Raw genomic sequence first — 24,493 nt, 5'->3', positions numbered from 1 at the left:
GGATGCACTGGCTCAGATCCGGCCACCGCAGACACCTGGGTGGAGTTGAACCCCAAACAGGCAAGTTACAGCAGCCAAAGACGTGACTGCTCTTAGGAGAGAACATAGCTCTGCTCCTCCGCGGCACGAACCACCGCGCAGCCGCACTCGGAGTGAGGCGGTGCCTGCGCAGCCGCACTCAGAGCGGGGCGATGTCTGCGCAGCCGCAGAAGCAGTTGGGTGGGTGCTTGTAGCCGCGGGAACCGGCGGCGGGGCGTGCGAGCTTGGTTTGGGGCCTTTTCGCCCCCGGCCCCGAGGCATCGGTAGCTGGGCGGGTCTTGTCCCCGCGCCCCTCGCCGGCCTCGGGCGCCAGCCCACTACCGAGCCGCCGCCGCCGCCACCATCATGCTGCTGCCCGTGTTCACCCTGAAACTGCGCCACAAAATCAGCCCCCGCATGGTGGCTATAGGGCGCTACGACGGGACTCACCCGTGCCTGGCGGCCGCCACCCAAGCGGGCAAGGTAACCGCTCCCACCCGCTCGGAGCCTGGGCCCGGCGCCCCAGTATCTCCGCGGGCCGCGCCCCCGAGACCCCGCCTCTCGCGCCGGCCCCGCCCCGGCCCTGGTTGCCTGGCAACCTGTCGTAATCGCCGCGTACGGTCCATCCTGCCAAGAGGAGTAGGAAGTTCTGATTGTTTTCTGATTGTCAGGACATTGGTGGCGTGCCTGGACGAAAAAGGAGCTTAGGGAAGGGAAGTCTTCAAAAGGAAAAGGGCTTGGCTAGGATTAGCTCTAATAGCTGACCCTAGAATCCAGCCCGGAGCCTCTGCTTGTCGCTTGGAACTCCTTGCACTCTCACACTGGTTGGGAGGAGAAGAAAGAGAAAGGCCTATAGATATCCCTGAATTAAATTCAAGTTGCTCTTTGTGTGTGTGTGGTCTTGAAGATGGAAATCAGGGCAGGCCCTGTACCACTGAGCTGTATCTCCAACCCTCAAATTGCACTTTTGATCCTTGCCCAGGTACATGCAGAGTTTTCCCCATAATATATTAGCTAAGCATTATGTGCTTACATATGTGCCAGATACTCTGCAAGAGACATGGTCATTCAACAGTCATCAGACTTCAACTGAACACCTCTGTTATGCTAGATTCACGGATGAAATTGGAATTCCTACTTTAAGAAAGCTTAAAGTGTAGAAGGATGTCAAACAATGTATAGATCAAAGCCCAATATATTGGTGGAGCCATGCTCAAAATACATGAAATACAGGGTAATACAAGTACAAAACCTTACTACATTAATTACCTCAGCATCTTTCCTACAAGATTAAGGGTAGTAGCATAGCACAGATGTGGTGGATCCTGGCTCCATTAATTGCTTCATGACCTTTGGCAAGGTACTTTGTAGTAATTTAGGGTCATGAGGATTAGATAAGTTAATACATGTAAAACACTTGTCATATAGGAAGTGGTCACTAATTGTTACCTGTTATTTTCTTATTGTGATGCCTGCCTTGCTGATTAGATAATTCAGGGAGGTTCAAAGCAGCGCCTGAAGCCACTCAACTGGAAATTGGTGAAATGAGATTATAGTGCATGTTCTCTGACCCAGTGTGCATTTTATAGCTAACATTTATGTAATGATTTATAGCTTTCACAACATTAAATAAAAACTTTAAATACATGTTTTGTTACATCATATGATATATATACCTTTGGATACATAAGTAAAGAGTAGTGATTCCCTTCCATTAAGGAGTAAAGCACTTAGTGCAGGGTCTATACATGACGTTAGTTGTGGGAGGCATTAACGGATCCCCAAACGAAATTCACATTAGTCCTGCTGTAGGTGTACATTGCCTAATTTGAAGGCTTATCATGCTTGGCAGAGTTCTTAGCTTTTCAGGTGCAGTGGTTAATGTGACAGACAAGTTTCATCCCTCTGGAGTCTATTACCAGAATTACTTGTGTGTGTGCGTGTGTGTGTACATGGGAGGGAAAAGAAGTGGGGGATGGGGATGGTAGGAGCTTGCTATTTTAGATGGGGTAGTCAGTGAGGCCTCTTATAACATTTGATCAGAGATTTGAAGGAGATGAGGAGACAAGCTCTGGATATGTGGAGTAAGTGCCTTGCAGGCAGAGGGAGTAGCGAGTGTAAAGGCTTTGGTGTGTTCCAGGATGCAAGGAGGTTGTGGGGATGGAAAGGAATGCCGAGGCCCTGAGGTGAGCAGGGCCAGCCTTGCAGGCCACTGTAAAGACCTTTGTTTTTATACTGAGTGGGTTGGGAAGCCACTGAGGGTCTCAGTAAAGAGGATGATAGGATTTGCTTTATGTTTTAGGTAAAGTGATTCTGACTGTCTGACTGGTATGTGGAGGATGTACTGGGGACGCAGGGAGTGTAGAGTGTAGGAGTGGAAGCAGGGAGCCAGGCAGGGGTTCTGTGGAAGCCCTCACATTAAACTGTGACCTAGAGTGGGAGGCAGGGACACTTGATTCTAGGACTGTTTATGAAGATGGCAAACAACAGAGGATCCCGTGCTCTGTGTAATTGAGTACTTTGTTTTTATAACTTTAAATAAATCTGGAAAGTTCTAATCTTTTATATTAAGACTTAAAAAATAATTGGTGATATCTTATGATTCACATAACATGTAAATGTAGTCTTTAAAAACAAACATTCCTGGCAAGGCTAAAGCCTACTCTGACTACTAGGGCCTTCATTTCTAGAAACAGAACATTGTCATATCTTGGCCTGAGCAAGCATATTTTATTTATTTATTTTGAAAAACTTGTTTTTTTTTTTCCAAACAGAATCTTACTACATTATCTCGGTGTGAACTTGTGATTCTCCTTTTTAGCCTCCCTAGTAGCTGGAATTACAGGCACATGTCATGGCACCTGGCAAAGGGTATTTTAAGAAGGGGTTCCTTGCAATATGAACTTAGTGTTTTCCTCTGGGAACATATTTTCCCTCACCATAGAGCTGGTGGTGTGGTGGGGGATAAGTTCAATTTACCTTTCCATCAGCTAGAACAAATGATTTATGAACTTCAGCCAGTCCTTTAAGAATCTACAAAATAGGGAGTAGTCCATTTGTCATGTGACTGAGCTTGGCTTTTCCTTGTCTGAAGGGACAAGTAGTTCTCCCTGGGCATTCGAATTTGTGTGTGCAGAGAACAGCAAGAGAGGAACAGGGAAGAACTCTGACTCTTTGGATTCTTGTTGACTCTTGGCAAAAATCACACTCCTTCCATTCTGGTTAACAGTGAATGTGGGAGCCAGGAGTAGTGGGGCAACCCTGTAACCCCAATGGCTTAGGAGGCTGAGGCAGAAGAATTACAAGTTCAAAGCCAGCCTTGGTAACTGAGCAAGTCCCTAAGCAACTCACGGAGATCCTGTCTCCAATTAAAACATACAAAAGGGTTGAGGATGTGGCTCCATGGTTAAGCACCCCTAGATTCAATTCCTAGTACCAAAAAACAAAACAAAACCCAATAACTGTGGGTCCCATAAGTTCTTTCTCAGCAGATCTAACTAATAGAAGACTGCAAAGATTCTTCTGTTCAGAACTCTTATAAAAGGAAGTGTGATGTGGTGAGAGCTTGGGGTCTAGAGCGTGACAGGCTTCATGTTTTCACCCTGTCATAGTCTTGAGACCTTGGGAAAGGACCTTCTTTCCTCTGACCTTGTCTGTAAGTTAGGGGTTGGTGTGAGGATCAAATTCAATTAGTGTTTGCAAAAGCATAATCACACAAAAGAGAACACGAAGGTACTGTTCAGCAGCTGCAAATGTTTTCTACATGTTTCTAGTCAATTCTTTTGAAAATTATTTTTTGTTGAGTGTGCTACTTTGTGTAGTTAATAATTTAAAATTAATACTCTTTGGATTTATATCAAAGAAATTAAGTATTTATTTAAAATTAGTGAATTTGAGAACCAGAAAGAGCCCAAGGGATTTCTAGTCCAGTGGCTTCCATCCTTTCTTTTATTGTATTGGCCCCCATGTAGTTTTTTTTTTTAAACAAAAACCTTTATTTTATTTATTTATTTATGTGGTGCTGAGGATTGAACCCAGTGCCTCACACATGCAAGCACTGAACCACTGAGCTATAAACTTAGCTCCATTTTTTTTTTTTTTTTAATTTTGAGACAGGGTCTCACTGAATTGCTGAGGCCAGCCTTGAACTTGTGATCCTCCTGCCTCAGCCTTCTGAGTTGCTGAGATTACAGGTGTGTGCCACTGTGCCTGGTGACAAGACATTCTAATATTTAACAGCTTTTCACCTCAAACCCAGTTACCCATCTTGAGAGTAGTTTCACCCCTTCTGAGAATACATTTTTTCTACTCCAAAGCTCCTTTTCAGAGATGAAACCCAAGGAGGTTGAATGACTTACACAGTCACTCAGATGATTATATTTATGAAATTGAACCTGTCAAGTTTGATATCTTTGGGCAAATTAATTCTCTGTCTTATTAGTACAGACGATGAAAAACTCTTCAAGAAATTTGATTTCTATGACACAGTTTAAGTTCATAAAACATTTTCAAACTACTAGACTAGGTTAGAAAGTAAAGTTATTAGGTGTTTGTACAAAGTATACTAAAAGAAGTGTCTGTTCTGCTTTCTGTGATCTTTTGGGTGTGTAACAATCCTACTGAAGCTGGAAGCAGCTGCTTGTGGGTGGATGGGGGAAAGGCTGGTCTGTGAGTGCTGAAGTGTCCTGCCCTGGTGAGCGGCTGAGCCTTGCCTCACGTGTTCTTCACAAGGCCAAGAACCTCCAGATTTCCATAGTTGATAATGACTGAGGGTTACCATGCACAGAACTGGGTGTGAGCATTCTAAGTTTTGTGGGAGATAAAAGTGACTTGTTGTTAATGGTGATATCTGTTAATAACCTAGTTTTTTGATATTTTAAGGGAATGTAATTAACTGTTTTTGCTTAGGTTTTTATTCACAATCCTCACACACGGAGCCAGCATTTAAGTGCATCCAGAGTCCTCCAGAGCCCCCTGGAGTCTGATGTTTCTCTTCTCAACATTAACCAGGCGGTCAGCTGCCTGACTGCAGGAAAGCTGAACCCTGAGCTTGGCTGCGATGTCCTTTTGGTGGGGACACAGACGAATCTTTTGGCTTACGATGTCTATAATAATTCAGATTTGTTCTACAAAGAGGCAAGTATACCCTTTATAACCATAAAATTCCATTACCCAATGCCCAACAGTTTTTATGCTTGAAGGAGATCACGTGTTTATTTTAGTTTGCTTATTTTGTGGCTGTTATAGTGGAGTTAAACAACATAGGGAGTTTTCTACTCACATCTTTCTGTACTTGGAACTTATTTGGTCATGGTTGGAATCACTTGGTGACACTCACCTGGTCTCTAGAGGTTCATCTGTGACAGCACCATCTTTCAATACCTATAGAGAATTCAGCCAGGAGTGGAAGCCAGCAAGCAGGTCTCCTGGTGGCCTTGTGTTGCAGTTTAGTACAGTAGTTTGTAGGAGAAACCCTGACTGTAGTCTGCCATCTACAGGCTGCTACTACTTCAATACCCAAAATAACTCATATTTGTTATAGGAAGTATAGGGAAACAAAAAGGAAAAAAAATCCCCATAGTTTATTGACTCAGAAGTAACATTTAGTTCTTTGTTTATCCAGGTATTTTTGTTTAGTATATGTAAGTACACCTTTTTTTTTTTTTTAACAAAATGGGATCATACTATATACATGCAACCTTTTACTTTATTTTTTCCTATAATAGCTTTATTAAAATATAATTCACTCACCAGATAATTTACCTATTTAATAGGTACAATTAATTGGTTTTTAGTTTATTCTGAGTTTAACATCTATCACCACAATCAGTTTTCATCCGGTGATTCAACCCAGGCCTTGCACATGCTAAGCAAGTGCTCTACCACTGTACTAGATCCTAACCCCTTTTTTATAGCTTTAAATTTTTTTTTGTTTTTTTAGTTGTAGTTAGACACAATACCTTTATGTTATTTATTTTTATGTGTTGCTGAGGATTGAACCCAGTGCCTCGCACAAGTTAGGTGAGTGCTCTACTGCTGAGCCACAACCCCTGCTTCTTAACCTCTTTTTTAAATTTTATTTTGAGACAAGGTCTTGCTCAGTCAGGCTGGCCTTAAACTTAACAATCCTCCTGCCTCAGACTCCCGAGTAGATGAGATTACACGTGTGTGCTACCATGCTCAGCAATTTTAAACATTTTTTATTACTTCCAAAAGAAACAAACCCCATACCCATTAGTAGGTATTCCCATTTTCCTTTGACTTGCTAACCTTAGGCAACCAGTAATGTTTTCTGACTCTGGAAATTTATGTATTCTACACATTTCATAAATATGGAATCATATAAGATGTGGTCTTTTGTGACTGGCCTCTTTTTCTTAGTATGTTGTTTTCCAGGTTGATACATGTTGTAGCATCTACCAGTACTTCATTCCTTTTTATGGAAGAATAATTTTTCATTGTATGTATATGCCACATTTTATCCATTCATGAGTTAATGGGCATGTCAATTCCTGGCTATCTAGTCTTTTCTTTTATAATTTATTAGGAACATCTAATACTGTAAGGTCTACATATCATTCTTTTTGATTACTATAGGTCTATATATCATTCTTTTTGATTTTATAGTATTTCATTATGTTAATATATATAATTTATTTTACCTGAAATTTATTACTGAACATTTATGTTATTTTCATAGTTTATCTGTTATAAATATTACTAAGATAAGCATATATATTGTCACTTTTCTGATTATTTCCTAAGGATAAGTTCCTAGAAATGCAAATGCCTTTTTTATATTTTTTAAGGAGATAAGGTGTACATATAGTGAAATGCATAATCCTTAAGTTCAATGAATTTTGATCCCTATAACCAACATCCCTGATAAAAATGTAGAACATTTCTGTCACTTAGAAGATTGTTGTGTCTTATTCCAGCCAATTCCTGTTCCTCATAGACAATCACTGTTCTGATATCTGTTGGCTTAGACTTTCCTGTTCTGAACTTCATACACATGGAATCATGTAGAATGTACACTGGTCTCTGGCTTCTTTCACTCAACATACCTGCGAGAGTTGTCCATTGGCTTACCTGATTGTGGAGACTGGCAAGTCCAAAATCTGCAGGGTGGGCCAGCAGGCTAGAGATCCAGAAAAGAGTAGATGTTGAAGCCCAAGTCTGAAGGCTGTCCTTGGGCAGAATCCTTTCTTTCTTGGAGGAGGTCAGCCTTTTTTCTACTATTCTTTCAGTTGAATGGAGGAGGCCCGCCCCCATTATGGAGACTGACCAGCTTTATTCAGTCTACTGATTTAAATGTTAATCTTCTCTTAAAAAAAACCCTCACAGCAATATCTGGAATACTGTCTAACCAAACATTTGGGTACTGTGGCCTACAGATGTTGATGCATAAAATTATTATCACAAGGACTCAGCTTATAGTTGAAGAATCAGAACAAATTAAAGATATAAATGAAAAAAAGAAGAAGAAACACAATTGCTGAATTAAAAACCTATTTTAATGAGATTTTTTGATAGAGATTGTTAAATTACTTTCTAGAAAGGCTACTATTTTTCTACCCTGCCCTTACAATATTAGAATATGTATTTTAATATATTCTAATATATAGAATGTATATTTATATTATATATTGATATTATATATATTCTAATATATTCTAATCAACAATGGATATTATTGTTCTTTTTCATCATTTCATCAAAGAAAGTGAAAAAGGATATATTGAACATTTTTCATGTTGGTTATTAGTATTTTTTTCTAGTGAATTTTTTTTGACTTAGGTGTTTACTATTTTCTTATTTGCCTTTTGTTAAAAAACAAAACTTTAAATATAAATCTTTTAAATATAAATCATTTAAAAATAAATCTTATATGTTACAGTTAATTTTTTTCCAGCTCATTGCTTATCTTTTAACTTTTTCTCCCCCTTTGCTAACTTGCCATTTAACAGTTTTAATTTCTTATGATGTCTTTCTTTATAACCAGTCTCTTCTTTATGTTTTTTCTGCTTAGTTTTAACATAAGTAAGGATTATTTTCCTGTGCAATAAACAGTATTTACAAAGTTGTCTTTGATTCTTCCATAGATAAGGTATGTTTATGTAATATATTCAAGAATTCTGGAGAGTTGGACTAGAGGGGTTTCTTTTTTTATTATTATTTATACTTTCTAGTAACTTTAAAATGAGAAAGACTACTAGTAAGAGAATTGGGCAATAGTATTAAAAATATTTCCATCCAAAATGGTAAAATAAATTACAAAATTTGGATATTTAAAAGCATTGATCCTCTAGAGAATTTGTGCTCTAGAACTTGGTGATCCTGGGGAGCCCTGGATTATTGTAGTGTCTTATGGTGTGAGAGCAGGGCTCTGAATTGACCTTGGCTCTCTGCTCATCCTTGCAGAAGCCACAGTGGCTGCCTAGTCAGGAGACCATGTGGATTCTCCCAAGTGATGACAAAGGAATTTGAATATTTGAATAAAAACACAGGTGTATGTTACCTCCAATGTGCCTGCACATCACTGTATTTGAGATTATGTGTCTTGTCTTCTTAGGTAGCAGATGGGGCAAATGCCATTGTACTGGGGACACTGGGAGATATTTCCTCTCCTCTTGCCATTATTGGTGGAAATTGTGCTCTGCAGGGTTTTGACCATGAAGGAAATGATCTCTTTTGGACGGTATGAAGAACTTAACATTCTTTTTGGCATTTTTACTTTTAATTTTATTTAACCATTGACTGTACTAAATAATAAAACAAAATAGAACAAAATTTGTAATGTTTCACAAACATTAAAAAAGGGTGGTTTGTATAATCCTCCCCTTCATATTGCTAGTATATTTTGATTGAATTTTTAATAAGATGATTTAATGATTTTTGGTTTCATTTTTAGGTTACTGGAGACAATGTTCATTCCTTGGCCTTGTGTGACTTTGATGGTGATGGAAAGAAAGAGGTATGTGAGGGAGAAGATGATACTTTGTATGTTGAGCTAAATAAATTGCCCCTGATGGTGACATTAGTGTGGAGAGAAGTCTTAGTTTTTCATGCCTGATTTTGGAGCTCTGTTACCTAAATGATGAACTTACTGGCCTCATTGGTCTTTTTCCTCTCTTTTGAACAATAAATCACTTGTCAACTAGATTGAACAGTACATCTAATACAAAGGTCATGGCAATTGATCAAGGAAGTTTTAAAAACACAGGAGAGAGAAGGCAGAACAGTTAGAGGGGAATCTGTCATATTTAAAATCTTGTAAATTGCTTCTGATGTTCTGAAATCATATTAATAAGTAGTTTTCAATTTGGGCCCACTTTTTCAGTAATATAAAAGTTTTAGAGATTGTTTCTTAGCTTTTTAAATTATTCTAATAATTACTCAAAATTAGCTTCTCGAGCAGTCAGTGCATGTGAAGGGCTATTTCAGGCACTAACTTAGTCCTCTTGTCCATGGACACTTGGCTCTTGTGTTTGAAACAGGGTCTCCCTCTGCAAGCAGGGAAGGTTGCTGAACTAGGGAACATTTTGAAGTACAGGGTAAAAGAACATGTCTGGCAAAATGTGCCTCCCACATGGAAAGATAAAATGTAGAGTAGCTACTTTTTCTTCACTGAGTCTGTTGACCCTCAACCCTGCCATTAGAGAGGATCTTCTTGAGCATTAGATTATTGGAGGATTGGGACTCTTGGATGGTGGTAGCAGCAAAGTAATATGCAATCTTTGTTTCATTTATGGGAATTTTGCTGTGTTCATTTCCTGAACTAAATGTATATGGTTTCCCCTCACTTTAGCTTCTTGTTGGATCTGAGGATTTTGATATCCGAGTTTTTAAAGAAGATGAGATTGTGGCAGAAATGACAGAAACAGAGGTAAGAAGTACCACCTTAGCCTTGGGCAGATCAAGCAACAAACCTAACATCAGATGAGGGTGCCAGGGCATCTTTTTACAGTCCAGAGGGTTTTAGGATAAAAACTTATTTAATCATACTATATGCTTTATATAATCACAGTTATTAAAATGTAAACTGATAGCTATGGATAGAGAAGAAACGAAGGAGAGAAATTAGTGCTACAAGTAGTGGTGTGGACAGGTGTGTCTGTGCAAGGCTCCTGTGGTATAAATATGTGCTTTTCCAGAAGGAGGGTCCTTACTGTTCATTAGGCTCTTGAATGGACTCATAACTTCCCACCCGCTAGAACCACCCCAAACAGCTGGAGAGTCACTGGCCTGAAGGTGCCGTGTCCTCCATTTTTGTATCTCTTTCATTCTAATTTACAGTAAATCTTTCCCCATTGGTAGAAGTCATTCAGTTTTGCTTTCTTTAGATTTCTGTTGTTTGTCAATACTGGATGTGAGGAGAGTGTAATTCTTTGAAACACTTTTCAAGGAGAGGAGACCTTGAAATAGAGCTAGAGATTAGCAGGAACTTGTTGCCCCTCAAGTCCACAAAAGAAAGAGGCAAATGAACTAAAGAAATACTAAAGGATCTATGAAATCTGGGGCTGAATTTATGAAAATATGGACTTTATAAAATTGTTCATCTGTATAGCCAATTTCCTCTCCTCTTGGTTTGGTTTTGCTTGCCATTCAAATATCTTTTCCCAGATCAGCAAAATCATGATTCATTTGGCAGTTGAACAGTGCTGAGTATTGCCAGGAGAATGCCTTGAGCTAAATAATTCTGGATTCCTACACAGTACTTCGTATTCAGAGTTAAGTGGAGTGGGTGGTTTTGTAGAAAAGCTGTAGGTGTAAAGGAAATTACATAACTATTCTCTGCTTTATACAATTTATTTCTTAATATCTCTTGTATTAGGGCCAGAATTAGAAAATAGATCTGCAGGATCATAGATATCATTAGTCTTTGGATTTAACTTGAAAGTATAATTTTGTTTAGTATCTAAAATTTTATCCTTTTAAGGATGTTAAATCCTTGTTGTAGTCCTGTAACTATTTCTGTATAATATATACATTCTGTATATTGTTACATACTATACAAACCCACTTACTCAGATTTTCAGTTTTGAAAGGATTATACTTATTTTACTGCAAGCAAACAATTATGTCATAGAAAGAAAAGTGTAAATGTAAAAATTAGTCAATTGTAGATTAGAATTATTTTTAAAATTTAGACTATAGTAGTAACTATTTGTACTGGGGTTGTGGGTCAGTGGTAGAGTGCTCGCCTAGCATGCCTGAGGCACTGGGTTCATTCCTCAGTACCACATAAAAATAAAATAAAGGTATTATATCCACCTACTTGTGATTTGCCTTAGCTTCCCAAGTAGCTTGGATTACATGTGTGCACACTACCACACCTGGCTCATATTCTAGTTCTTGTGTACTTGAAGTATATATTCCTTTTGGGACAAGGTCTTTCTAAGTTTCTTAGACCTCACTAAGTTGCTGAGGCTGGCTTTGAACTTGGGATCCTCCTGCCTCAGCCTCCTGAGTCTCTGGGATTACAGGTGTGCACCACTGCACCCAGTGGCATATAGTTTCAAAAACTATACTTCTTATTAAATTGAACCTTAACAAAAAGATGTGGTTTATGTGTTATTTTTTGCAGATAATCACTTCTCTGTGTCCCATGTATGGCAGTCGATTTGGTTATGCCCTTTCCAATGGCACAGTTGGAGTTTATGACAAAACAGCTCGATACTGGAGAATAAAAGTAAAGCCAGCTTCTGCTATTCATGCACTTTATATTTCAGTAATAGAGACTTCTGTACTAATTATTGAAATTCCCTTTCAGTCCAAAAATCATGCCATGAGTATTCATGCTTTTGACCTTAATTCTGATGGAGTGTGTGAACTGATAACCGGTTGGTCGAATGGGAAGGTGAGTGTAAATTAGCGGTTTGTGTGTAGTTCTAAGTAATAACGTTGTGATAAGGGCTGTAGACCTAGAATTGTAACACGGAAACAACCCTGACTTCCTTGGCTGGGTTTTCAGATTTAACCTCCCAATCTTTCCACACTTTTCTTCCTGCTACATAGTGACTATCCGTTTAGCCTTGTAAGCCCTGCTTGAGAAAAATCTCCTAGGGGGTTCTTTCTAAATCTCTTCTTTGAAAGAAGGAAAAGCCATCAATCAGGTTGCCTGTAGGTATAGGCCAGTTGGGGGGGTGGGGTTAATCACATAGTAATAATGAACTGTCTGAATAGCTCTTTCCTAATAAATCTTTAACACTGACTGAAAACTTAGAATTAATGAGAAGAATCAGGTTAGCATATTGTTTTCCCAGCTATCACTTCAAAGTAAAACCCCTTTTTCTTTCTTTCCTTTTTAAGCTCAGATCAGAATTTCTTAGTCTTTTGGCAAGTCCAGATTGTCAGAAACTGTCTCAGGAGCTGCCAGGTCTCCATGGATACTGTGCCCTTGCTTTCTTCTCTGTCAGTGTTGGGCTGCCTGGAGGGGATCAGCTAGTTCGTCTTTTGTCTTTCTTTCTCTTTACTTTGGGCCAGCACCTCCAGTCTTTCTGTGGTGTTACATAATGAACAGGTTCTAAAAAGTTATTAGGCTGTTCCTGCTCTTCTTCTTGGGCTTATCCTTGGTGTGGGTATTCAAAATCATAAGTGAAGGCTGTGTCATTGTTTATTAAGAAGTAAAAGTCCACAAAATGGATGTCTTAATTTATGTGGGCTGTTTTAACAAAATACTACAGACTGGGTGGCTCGCAAAAAGCAGAAGTCTATTTCACATAGCTCTGGAGGTTGGGAGTCCAAGGTCAGGGTGTGGCAGATCTCTGGTCTGGGAGGGCTGCTTCCTCACGGTTGGTTTTCTTCTTATTGTGGCCTCACATGGTGGAAGGGGTGGAGGTCTTTCAAGGACTGTCATGAGGGTATTGATCCCAGGCATGAGGGCAGGCAAATTTTGGGGAGACACAAACATTAAAACCATAGGAAAGTACTATATTCTGGGAGAATATAAATTATGATTGATTCAAGAATTACAAAACTACTTAGACTTGAGAAATTATTAAAAGTTACTTCTAATTACACTTTGGACCTAGAGTTTCATAGTTTAATTCTTTCAAAATTTTAAGGATTTTTTTGTTATACAATCTGTTCCAAAGCATAAAAAAAGATAAGAAAATTATGAAATCATTATATAAGTGGAAAAACTGATTATCTACACTTAACACAAATAGTCTTGAAAAGGCAAATAAACAGATGCAACTTGTGAATATAGGAGTAAAAATACTAAAAAAAATACTACTGGCCTGTTAACTTTGTCTTTAGTAGGTTGTTTTTTGAGTTGGAGGTCTGTCCTCTCCTGCAGGACAAAACTTCCCTGTTGGATAAGCAAAAGAAGAGACTATCCACAGAAGGACTTATTTGTAGTCCTTCTCAGCTGCAAACTTAGTAATATGGCGATGCAGTGCTAAGGCTATTCGATAGCTAGGCTTTCACAGGGAAGAAGTTCAGTTCAGCCCCAGTTAGAGGAGTATTTTAATATGCTCAGAGCTTTGGTAAAACACCAGCATTCCTTCCTTCACAGGATTTGGTCATCATAATCTTCAGGCTTACCTGATGTTGTTAAAATGACACAAATAAGCCGGACACAGTGGCTCACATGTATGATCCCAGCTCTTTGGGAGGCTGAGGCAGGAGGTTCACAAGTTTGAAGTCAGCTTCAGAAACTTAACTAGACTTTGTCTCAAAATACAGTACGAAGGACTGCCAGTGTAGCTCAGTGGTAGAGCACCTAGCATGTGTCACTTGCCTAGCATGTGTACAAGTCCCTGGGTTCAATTCCAGGTACCACAAAAAAAAAAAAAAAAGAAAAAGAAGTTACATGCATATATACCCTGGACAAGGAGTAGTCTGTGACCTAAATAATTTTTTGGTTGCAAAGTTTTCCCTAGAAGAATGTATACGAAAAGACAAAATAGTGAATGGCAGTGTCATTGAAATGACACTGGTTGCTCTGCCAGATATTCCATAGCTAGCCTTTTGTTTATGACACCGGTGTCCTTACCTGGGCTTAAATCATCATTTTGAGTGAGCATCCATGATTGTTCTTTAGATGCCTTTGCTTCTGATCAGTCAGTTATTTATTTGATTTATTCCTGGGAGGAAGAGAACAATGAGGATAGGAGTACTGAGTCTGGGCAGTTGTGTGGAAGAGAACGCTTCACAGGGTCGTTGCAAAAGGTGGTATGGGAGGGGGACTAGGTGGTATGGTAGGGGACTGAGTGGTATGGTGGGGGACTGGCCTCGCTTGGCGTTTATACTTCAGATACAATGATATTTCGTATTCTTGGATTTCACGAAGGTAGGATTTTTATAGAGAGCTGACATGTGCCCTGTACCTATGTGCCAGGCCCTCTTCAAGTGCTTTACACGTGCGAGTTCTTTCTGGCCTCCTTAGGACCCTGGGAGGTCTAGGTGCTCTTCTTTCCCTCACGTCTGGTTATTGATCTTCACATGAGACCAAGCACAGAATGGCTAAGACACAAGGAGAAGCAGTCATGGAGAAGTCACAGACTTCGTGGAACACTTTAAAGACTGCTTGACTGAATGACCTCTAAAGCTGGGTTTTATTTCAAAACCTTGTGCTGCTGATGGTGGTATTTTCAAACTGTGGCATAAGTGACTTTAAGTTCCTGTTTTATTTTTAGGTTGATGCTCGAAGTGACCGAACCGGGGAGGTCATCTTTAAAGACAACTTCTCTTCTGCCATTGCTGGTGTGGTCGAGGCGGATTACCGGATGGATGGCCACGTACAGTTAATCTGCTGCTCAGTGGAAGGGGAAAGTAAATTGAGTTGGGAAAAATTCTTGAAAAGTCACTTTTTCAATTTGGTTGGGTCAAATGCCAGGAAATTCTACTCTAAAGTATTTATGCTGAGTTTTAATAAGTCCACATCAGTTGGGAAGATGAGAATTTCAGTTTTTGTTTTTTAAGAGCAACTAACTGATGACCTAAAAGTAGATGTGGCTGTACCTGGGGTGGTCCTCCGTCCAGTGAGTGTTTTTCCCTCTCTTCAGTCCGGGGCTACCTGCCAGGCACCACTGAGATGAGGGGAAACCTCATGGACAGCAGTGTGGAGCAGGACCTGATCCGAGAGCTGAGTCAAAAAAAGCAGAATCTCTTGCTGGAACTCCGTAACTACGAGGAAAATGCCAAGGTAGGGCCCTGGGAGGGGGAGGCAGAATCTGAAATGCCGATACTGACCCTGAGGATTGGCAGGTGAGGAGAAGGACCGGGTCAGGGCTGGCCAGGGTGTGGGCCTCCTCCTGCCTGTCTGCAGAAGTGCAGGTTGCATCAGCCTCTCTGCCAGCGCCAGAATGACGAGGCCATGCATCTGTTGATCTAGAAATTCCACTTTCAGGCAGGTGATCTGTAGTAACATTTGTCAGGTGAATAGCTGGAAGCAACTGTTCATCAGTGACAGGGAGTATGTGCTGGGGAATTAATAGCTGTTCAAAAAATGAAGTAAATATATCTGGACTGATATGGAAAGGTATCTGGGTGTTATTAAGTGGAAAAAAAGCAAAAACAATATGTATAGAGTGTTTCTTTTATCATTTTTAAAAAACTATACATAAATTGATAACTAAAAAATACGCGTGTGTGTATCCACCAGCCTGGCTGGAGATGAGTGGGAGTGGGCTCTAGTTTATCCTGTCATATGTTACTGTGCTGGAATTTGGCCTATCAAGTGAGTTTTTTTTTTTTTTTTTTTTTTGGTGGGCTGCTGGGGGTTGAACCTAGGGCTTTGTACATGCTGACATGTGCTTTACCACTGTCATTTTAAAGAAAATGAAAAGCATGTAAAAGGAACAGTGAGATGCAGGGGACCATAACGACAGAACGGGCAAAGGGATGGGTGTTTCCCACAGGACCAGGTGGGGCAGAGGCACCTGAGATGACTTCTCTCGTCCCTCAGACTCAGGAGTAGATGATGGGGAGTCTGTCCTTTGAAACCAAGCAGCCACATTATTTAAAATCGACATTAGTTCACTGTTTTAGTGACAGGTTTTGGTGGGTGGGTGTTTCCTAGGCTGAACTGAGCAGTCCACTGAATGAGGGCGATGGGCAAAGAGGCATAATCCCGGCCAACACCAAGCTCCACACTGCGCTCTCCGTCAAGCTGGGGACTGAGAAGCAAGCTGCTCACGTGGAGCTGTGCATCTCCACTTCCAATGGTGAGCCGGTGTTTGCAGTGGGCTGCCAGGTGCTGGTGCCGTCGCGGAGCAGGGCTGGAGCAGCTGTTTCTTCTCTTCCCTGCAGACACTATCATCCGGGCAGTGTTGATTTTTGCCGAGGGAATTTTTGTAGGTGAAAGCCACGTGGTACATCCCAGCATTCACAACCTTTCCAGCTCCATCCGTGTCCCAGTTTCGCCTCCCAAGGATGTCCCGGTGGATCTGCACTTGAAAACCTTTGTGGGTTACAGAAGCAGGTGACCCTTTACAAGTCACTTAGAGGAGGGCAAGGTTTTCCATTGTGCAGGCGTCCTCTGGGGCAGAGAAGACATTTGGTGGTTCCAACCCCCAGTTAGTGTTTCCCACAACTTATTATTTCCCTAATTTGAAATCTTTCCAAATTAGGAAAGTGCTGGGAATCAAACCCAGGGCCTCATGTATGCTAGGCAAGCACTCTACCCCTGAGCTACGTCTCCAACCCCTAACGTTTTATAAATATATTCATTTGGGGCTGAGTAGGTATGTGGCTCAGTAAAGTGGTCACCTTATTTTCTGGACCTTGTGCTTTGAAATAACACTACACTCAACACTTCTCTTGTGTTCCTTTGCTTGGCCATAGCACCCAGTTCCATGTATTTGAATTGACAAGACAGCTTCCCCGATTCTCTATGTACGCACTGACCAGCCCAGACATCGCCAGTGAACCCGTCAGCTATGTTAACTTTATCATTGCCGAACGGGCACAGAGGGTAAGTAACTTGTGCTTTTCTTCAAATTGGAGTCCTTTAGATGTTACTTTGTAGAAAGGGGGAAATTATATGAATTATGTTGGTAACAGCAAACATTATTTGAAAGAATTATGTAGTGTGGAGGCTGGGATTGTGGCTCAGCGGTAGAGCTCTTGCCTAGCACTGGCGGGACCCAGGTTTGATCCTCAGGATCACAAAAAAATAAAGGCATTGTGTTGTGTCCATCTACACCTAAAAAATAAATATTAAAAAAAGAATTATGTATGTGATTTGGCTTGTAACGTGTAATAAAAATATTGCTAAAGTATCTTCTTTCACTTTGAAAAAAATACATTATTTGCATAATCCTTAATTACAAATGAATTCTTAACAGTTCTTAATTTCTCTCTTTCTTTTGTTATGGTCTTAGTGTGTTTGTCTTTTTTTTTTTTATATTTTTTAGTGGTAGTCGACACAATACCTTTATTTTATTTATTTATTTATATGTGGTGCTGAGAATTGAACCCAGGGCCTCATGTGTGCTAGGCAAGCTAGGCAAGCGCTCTACTGCTGAGCCACAACCCCAGCCCCAGTGTGTTTGTCTTGACTTAGTATTTTGAGAGGAACTTACATCAAGATGCAAAGAGAGAAGCTGGGTGTCCTGGTGCGCACCTGTAGTCCTCGTTAGGGGAGGCTGAGGCAGGAGGATAACTTGAGCCTAGGAATTCAGGGCCAGCCAGGGCCCAGTCTCTTCAAACACACAAAACAAACAAACAACAACAAAAGATGGAGAGTGGGACATGGAGTTGGGAGCATTGTTTGGGGTTTAAGTGCTACCTTTTTTTTTTTTTTCCCTTTTATGTGGGGCTGGGGATTGAACCCAGGGCCTTGTGCATGTGAGACGAGCACTTTACCAACTGAGCTATAGCCCCAGCCCTTAAATGCTACCTTAATTAAATTTTAAATAATCTTGGGAAGTTCCCCTCACCAGCCTGAGCCTCAAGTTCCTTATCTGTAAGTGAAGGTGTGTTGTCTACCACTCAGGGCCCCTGAGGATACATGAGTGGTATGGCGATGCCTTATTAAGTTGAAAGGACTAATAAACAGACTTCAGCTGTGGCCAGGTCTCAGAATTCTTGGTGAGGCTTTTTAATTACATGGATTCTCAGGCTCCTGTGTTGCCTGTGGAATCAGAAACTCCATAGGTGGACTCTTCCAAAGGCATCAAGGGATTCTGACATGGAATCTGTGTTGCAAGCCACTGTAAAATATTCTTAACACTAAAACTCCTCATGTGCAAGTGTCCTGTGTTTGAGTTGTGTGCGTGTATATTCTTCACTTGAATTTTCATCTTTTTTTTTTTTTTTTTTTTTTAAGAATAGAGTAGAGGGTTGGGATTGTGGCTCAGGGGCAGAGCGCTTACCTAGTATGTGTGAGGTCCTGGGTTCGATCCTCAGCACCACATAAAAATAAATAAATAAAATAAAGGTATTGTGTCCAACTACAACTAAAAAAATAAATATTTAAAAAAAGAAAGATCTCATCATTAGTTTAAAAAAAAGAATAGAATGGAATAGTTTTAAGCTGATTACATTGTCCAGGATACACCCACAAAAGAGCTGTTGTATAAACAGAATTAACACTGTACTTCTGTCATTTGTACGTTGCATTTAAGATTTTGTCTAAGTAGAGAATACTGTAAAATCATGTCTTCTGGGGGTCAGACATAGTCATGAATGTTACTTAAGAATATGTGTGAGAGCCGGGAGTGGTGGGGCCTGTCTATAATCCCAGCAGCTCAGGAGGCTGAGGCAGGAGGATTGTGAGTTCAAAGCCAGCCTAACAAAAGCAAGGCACTAAGCAACTCATTGACACCCTGCATCTAAATAAAATATAAAAAAGGGCTGGGGATATGATTCAGTGGTTAAGTGCCCCTGGGTTCAATCAAAAAAAAGTAAAATGTGTATAAGGAGGGAAAAGGGAGTGTGATCAGTGTTCTCTTGTTAGGGATGAGGTATTTAAACCGAGGGAGAAGTTTTCCTTCTGTAATGACTGTACTTTAAAAAAATGAAGTTTGTTTAATTCTGCTATTTTTCAGATTGCTATATGGCTCAACCAGAACTTTCTGTTACCAGAAGACAGTAACATTCAGAATGCTCCATTTCAAGTATGTTTCACATCATTACGAAATGGCAGCCATCTCTACATAAAAATAAAACCTAGTGGAGAGGTACTGTTTAATGTCAAGGTCGTTCATAGATTTCTCATGTGCTTTTTTAACCACTTGGTGCAAAGTGAGGCGGATGATTTCAGTGCCAAGATCATAAAACCAAGTGTTGTAACATAGTCTGTTAGCATTACCGTTGTAGACCCTGGGGTATAATCTAGAAGAGTGGTTCTCTGTCTCCCTCTTTCCTTTCCTTCACCCCTTTCATATACATTTTGGGTAGGGTTGGGATTACAGATGTTCATAAAAGCATTTTTTCAGTCTTTGAATAGTCTTATCACTTATTTTATAAGGCTAGAGGATTGACTTTTTAGCTACCCACAGGAAATAAAAAATGTTTATAATTTCCTAAAGGATTAATAACCCTTATCTCATTCATTGCTACATATAAATATATGCTCAGAAATTGTGTTAACTATGGAGAAATTCATGTACTGATTCAGCCAAGTTTGCCTGTTGTCTGAGGATGCTAACCTGGCCTGTTTTTTTCCTGGATAGATCACAGTAAATACTGATGATATTGACTTGGCTGGTGATATCATCCAGTCGATGGCTTCATTTTTTGCTGTTGAAGACCTTCAGGTAGAAGCAGATTTTCCTGTCTACTTTGAGGAGTTACGAAAGGTGCTGGTTAAGGTGAGGGTGCCTGGTGGCTGCATCTGTGAGAATGTGGTTTCTCCTAGTTTGGAATGTTTTGGTTAATGAATGAGGCCACAGATATACTTACGTGATAATCATGTTCTAAATAATTCTTGTAAAAAAATTGAACTAGTATTAGTATTGGAGACTTTAAAGGATTTCTTTTATAAGAGTAGGTGGCTATCTCTTGACCACTCTATTTTCTTTCTTTGGTTTAGGGGGACACTTTTAAAAATATACATCATATTAACATCCTCCTTTGCTAGCTCTTCATCTTATCTGGTTATATCTTCTTTGGTCTTCAGTTTATTGCTTTCCAAAAACCCAAGAGCAAACCAAGGAGGATTGTGATTGTCCCCAAAGTATAAAACCATTCTCACCTCAAATCCCTTAAATGTCTCTGTGTGTGTTGCTAGGCCTCAGTGCTGAAACACTTGTTGAAGAGGAGATGAAATGTTAGGAAGTATTATTGCGATTATGAATATATATGAAAATGGTATGAGTGGTCAGGGAAAGAAAAGGGCCTCTGCATGTAGTGGGTAGTGTCTTCCCAGTGTGTCTAGTTTTCAAGAAGTTTGCAAGACCCTTTTAATTCCTGATGTTCATGTTCTCCAGGTGGATGAATATCATTCAGTGCACCAGAAGCTCAGTGCTGACATGGCTGATAATTCCAATCTGATCCGAAGTTTGCTGGTCCAAGCTGAGGATGCTCGTCTGATGAGGAACATGTGGGTATTTGCCTTGCAAGATGAAACATGTGAGCAATGGAATAGCAGCTCCCAGATGCTGGGGTGGGGAGGGGGTCCTCGATTGATACAGTGACTTTGGAAAATAACTTGGCATTACTGGTAAAGATGAAAATGAGTATGCCCTAGGACCCAGAAATTCTGCTTCTTGTATATATCCTAGAGAAACTTGTGTACATATAAACTAGGATATTTATATAAGACTATTCATAAAGGAATAAGAATCCTATATTAGTCTGTTTTCCATTGCTACCAAAAAATACCTGAGGCTGGGTGGTGTATAAAGAAAAGAGGTTTATTTAGCTCATAATTTTGGATGCTGAAGTCCAAATAGTATGGCAGTAATTCTGATGAGGGCCTCTCTGGCTGTGTCACCTAATGGCAGATGGCCTCATGCCAGGAGTACCTGCAGGAATGAGATCACATGGAGAGAGGGGAAGCCAGAGAGACCAGGGAGGGGCCAGTATTGCTCTTCTATAACAACCCTCATGAGAGAGCTAACCAGGGTTCCACGAGAACCACCTAGTCCCTTCTGACTGAGGGCAGCACCGCTAATGACCTTGTACTAGGCCTCACTTAATAAAGGTCCTACCAGCTATTAACATCGCCACACTGGGTGCCAAGCTTCCAGCACAGACCTTTTAGGGACACAGATTATATCCCAACCACAGCAAATCCCAAAGTGGAAACAGTCTGAACTAGCCTCGGCAGTGTAGTGGATAAATGTGGTATATTCATACAGTGGAGCAGCGAGAGTGGGTGAGTGTCCCTGGCACAGAGCATGCCCAGATCTCACATACTGGATACTGAAAGAGGCTTAAAGAACATGTACAGAATGCTGATTTTTTGGCAGGGCATACTGGGGATTGAACCCAGGGGCAATTCTGCCACTGAGCTGCATTGCCAGCCCTTTTTAAAATTTTAAAAAGTTTTTAAGACAGGGTCTTACAAAGCTGCTGAGGCTGGTCTTAAACTTAATGATCCTCCTGCTCATTATTCTGAGTCACAGGGATTACAGGTGGCACCATCATGCCCGGTGCGTCCATTTATATCGTTTGGAAAAGGACAAAACTAAACTATATTTCCCAGGAAGCATACATAGATGATAAGACCATAACAAGGGACTTGGGATGCAGCTCAGAGATAGAGCGCTTGCGTGGCATGCCATGAGGTCCCTGGGGTTGATCCCCAGCACTGCAAAAGCATAAAGGGAGAGAGGAGGAGTATAATATAGTATTTTCTTCTAGGGAGGAGAAACTGTTTACAAAGAACAAGTTGGGAAGCTTCTGGGATGCTGGCAACATCCTGTTTCTTGACCTCCTTAACAAGCGCTTGTTCTCTGAATTTTTCTGAATATGTAACATTGTACAATTACAAAGTTAAAAAAAAAAAAAAAACAAATGCATGTTTAGCCTCTCTCTTGCTAAGGTGCAAAATTCATCTTCACAGTGAAATGTATTGAAGCAAATTCAGTAGAAAATGAGTAATAGGTGAAGTTTATGCATCTATTTTAGAGGTGAAAGTTCAACCAGGATGTTACTTGTGCTTTTTTTCCTGAAAGGCCTGAATTATTGATAAATAATTACAATAGTATTGCTCCGAAGTAAATAATTTTTAAAATGATTGTATTGAGTTGAAAATTTCAAACATACAAAAGTAGATTGAATAATTAATTATTTCCTTTATAGCACCCTCTTAGCTTCAGTGGGCACCAGCTCTGGGCCACTGTTCTTTTCTCATCTCTATACTCACTCTCTTTCCTCCCCAGGCACTGCATTATTTTGAAACAAATTCTTGACATGGTCTAATTTCAGTTATAAATATGTCAGGCAGTAGGCCTTAAAAAAATATGTGTAAAAGGGGCTGGGGTTATAGCTAGAACACTCACCTCACATGTGCAAGGCCCTGGGTTTGATCCTCAGCACATTAAAATAAATAAATAAGTAAATAAAATAAAGGTATTGTGTCTAACTATAACTAAAAAATTAAAAAGAAATGTATAAAAACCCCAATGCCATTAGCTCACTTGGAAAAATAAAAAATAATTTCTTAACGTTAAAAAAGATCCAGTCAGTGTTTAAAACACTGATAAAAATATGAAGATGAATCTGCTAACAATATTAAGAATAGGTCACTTTTGAATAATGAATATTAATTGGATCCTGAAATATAGCTCATCACCCTATTCACAGCACTATGGACTCAATAATTCTTAAATTTCTAAATCTAGAACAACCATGGACCAGTCACCAAGAAAGACCACTTGTCTTCTATTTATATGGAACAAATAGGATATTTTGATGGAAACTTCTCAATGTTTTCAAAGCAAACTTTAAAAACTGCCTCATTTTAATTAAAATACAGCTAAAAATGTGTATTCTCTCTTTTTTTAAATGGAACTAAGACACTGACAAGTGTTTCTTTTTCTGTGGTATTGGGGATCATCACATCCTGGGGCCTCAAGCATTCTAGGCTGGGGCTCTGTCACTGAGCTGCACCCCCAGCCCTATAGGGATTTCTAGGCCCGGCACAGTAAGATACAGTGATGTTAAATCATCTTGATTTATACAGGAAAACAATGAAGAATCGCTATATGGAACTCTATGATCTTAATAAAGACTTGCTAAATGGATATAAAATTCGCTGTAACAATCACACTGAACTATTAGGAAATCTTAAAGCAGTAAATCAAGCAATTCAAAGAGCTGGGCGTCTGCGTGGTAAGTCTTTTCTCACAGCACTGTAATTGTACTTTTTGGGGTGAGGATCACTGAATATGCTGGTAGCTTCCCTAACTCATTTTGGGGCCTAGAGTAGCATACCCTAATGCTGCAAAGGCGGCTCATCTCTTGAGCTTCTGTCTGTTGCTTGACATTAGTCTTCCAAAGGGAAAGAATCCTTCAGCTCCTTTTCTAAGATCTTTCTGCTTCCTCTAAAGAAAGACCTAGTGTTTATACCCCAAAGGACTATGGAGCCTTAAAGACCCAATTGGAAACAGAGACTGAAAATTAATGAGTTGAGTATCCAACTTAAAATTTTAGAAAAAGAACAATAGAATAAATCAAAGGAAGCAGAAATACAGCTAGATTTATATCTGAATTCTATTTTGGGCCAGTGCTTTGACATCTTTATGATCTTACTGGATGGACGTGAGCTTTGATTCTTTTCTACTTTAGGTTTTATAGATTTGAGATGGTCTCTAGGTTTGTTTTGTGACCTATTCTTAATATTGTTAGCAGATTCATCTTCATATTTTATTAGTGTTTTAAACACTGACTGGATCTTTTTTAACGTTAAGAAAAAACGCCAAGATTACGGTTTTAGGGAGCATAAATTAGTAAAATTTGTTTATATGACTCTTCTCTACCCTAGTTTTATGTTGTTTTAAAACTGGCCTCTACTTGCTAATTCCACTTCTATTGTCTCGGGATGTACTGACTTTATATTCCTTCTCATACAGTTGGAAAACCGAAGAACCAGGTGATCTCTGCTTGTCGGGATGCTATTCGAAGCAACAATATCAACACCCTGTTCAGAATCATGCGGGTGGGGACAGCTCCTTCATAGAGAGGAGGAAATAGGGAATAAGTTTCTGGACAGAAGGTTTTCCCTAACACTCTAGGTGGGTATGCTTTGGGTCACATCCTGGTGAACCAGGGTGCTAAGGATGCAAACAGCCTTGGTGAGCTATACAGGCTAAAGACAAGGCACTGCATCTGAGAACCATACTCCTTTTCTGTTTTTAGATCAATTGTACTTGCTAGATCTGTAGGAAGGAGGGCAAGTACATTTTAAATGTCAGGGCTTCAGAGTCCAGTTTTTGTTTATGTAAAGTCGATATATATTATGTTTTTTCCCCTTAAAATTGTAATTGAATTTGTAATTTTCAAATAGATTATCTACCTTTTCATTAAAATTAAAACATATTGGACTTGGTTGATGACTGATTGCAAAATA

At 39.9% G+C, this 24,493-nt stretch overlaps 1 protein-coding gene across 3 annotated transcripts; it reads left to right on the top strand.

Moving 5' to 3' along the window:
• The first annotated feature begins 227 nt into the window (after positions 1-227).
• Bbs2 (Bardet-Biedl syndrome 2) lies at positions 228-24,493 on the top strand. Of its 3 annotated transcripts, none has more exons than XM_071604530.1 (17): positions 228-501; positions 4,927-5,154; positions 8,594-8,719; positions 8,933-8,995; positions 9,830-9,907; positions 11,609-11,713; positions 11,795-11,881; positions 14,667-14,802; positions 15,036-15,175; positions 16,052-16,196; positions 16,282-16,453; positions 16,816-16,945; positions 19,023-19,091; positions 19,650-19,787; positions 20,406-20,518; positions 23,108-23,256; positions 23,997-24,493. In XM_071604530.1, exons 1-17 carry the CDS (start codon positions 385-387, stop codon positions 24,101-24,103), a joined length of 2,103 nt encoding a protein of 700 aa, XP_071460631.1. In that variant the 5' UTR covers positions 228-384; the 3' UTR covers positions 24,104-24,493. The 3 variants fall into 3 exon arrangements, with proteins under 3 accessions (XP_071460631.1, XP_027794902.2, XP_071460632.1); XM_027939101.2 differs by having other exon boundaries at positions 19,023-19,154; XM_071604531.1 differs by lacking the exon at positions 23,997-24,493 and having other exon boundaries at positions 19,023-19,154; positions 20,406-20,547; positions 23,108-23,194.

This window comes from Marmota flaviventris, chromosome 18, assembly GCF_047511675.1.
Source record: "Marmota flaviventris isolate mMarFla1 chromosome 18, mMarFla1.hap1, whole genome shotgun sequence".
In the NCBI taxonomy this organism is placed as follows: domain Eukaryota; kingdom Metazoa; phylum Chordata; class Mammalia; order Rodentia; family Sciuridae; genus Marmota; species Marmota flaviventris.
The sequence above is the reverse complement of the archived record's forward strand: the minus strand, read 5'-3'. Positions and strand labels throughout refer to the sequence as shown.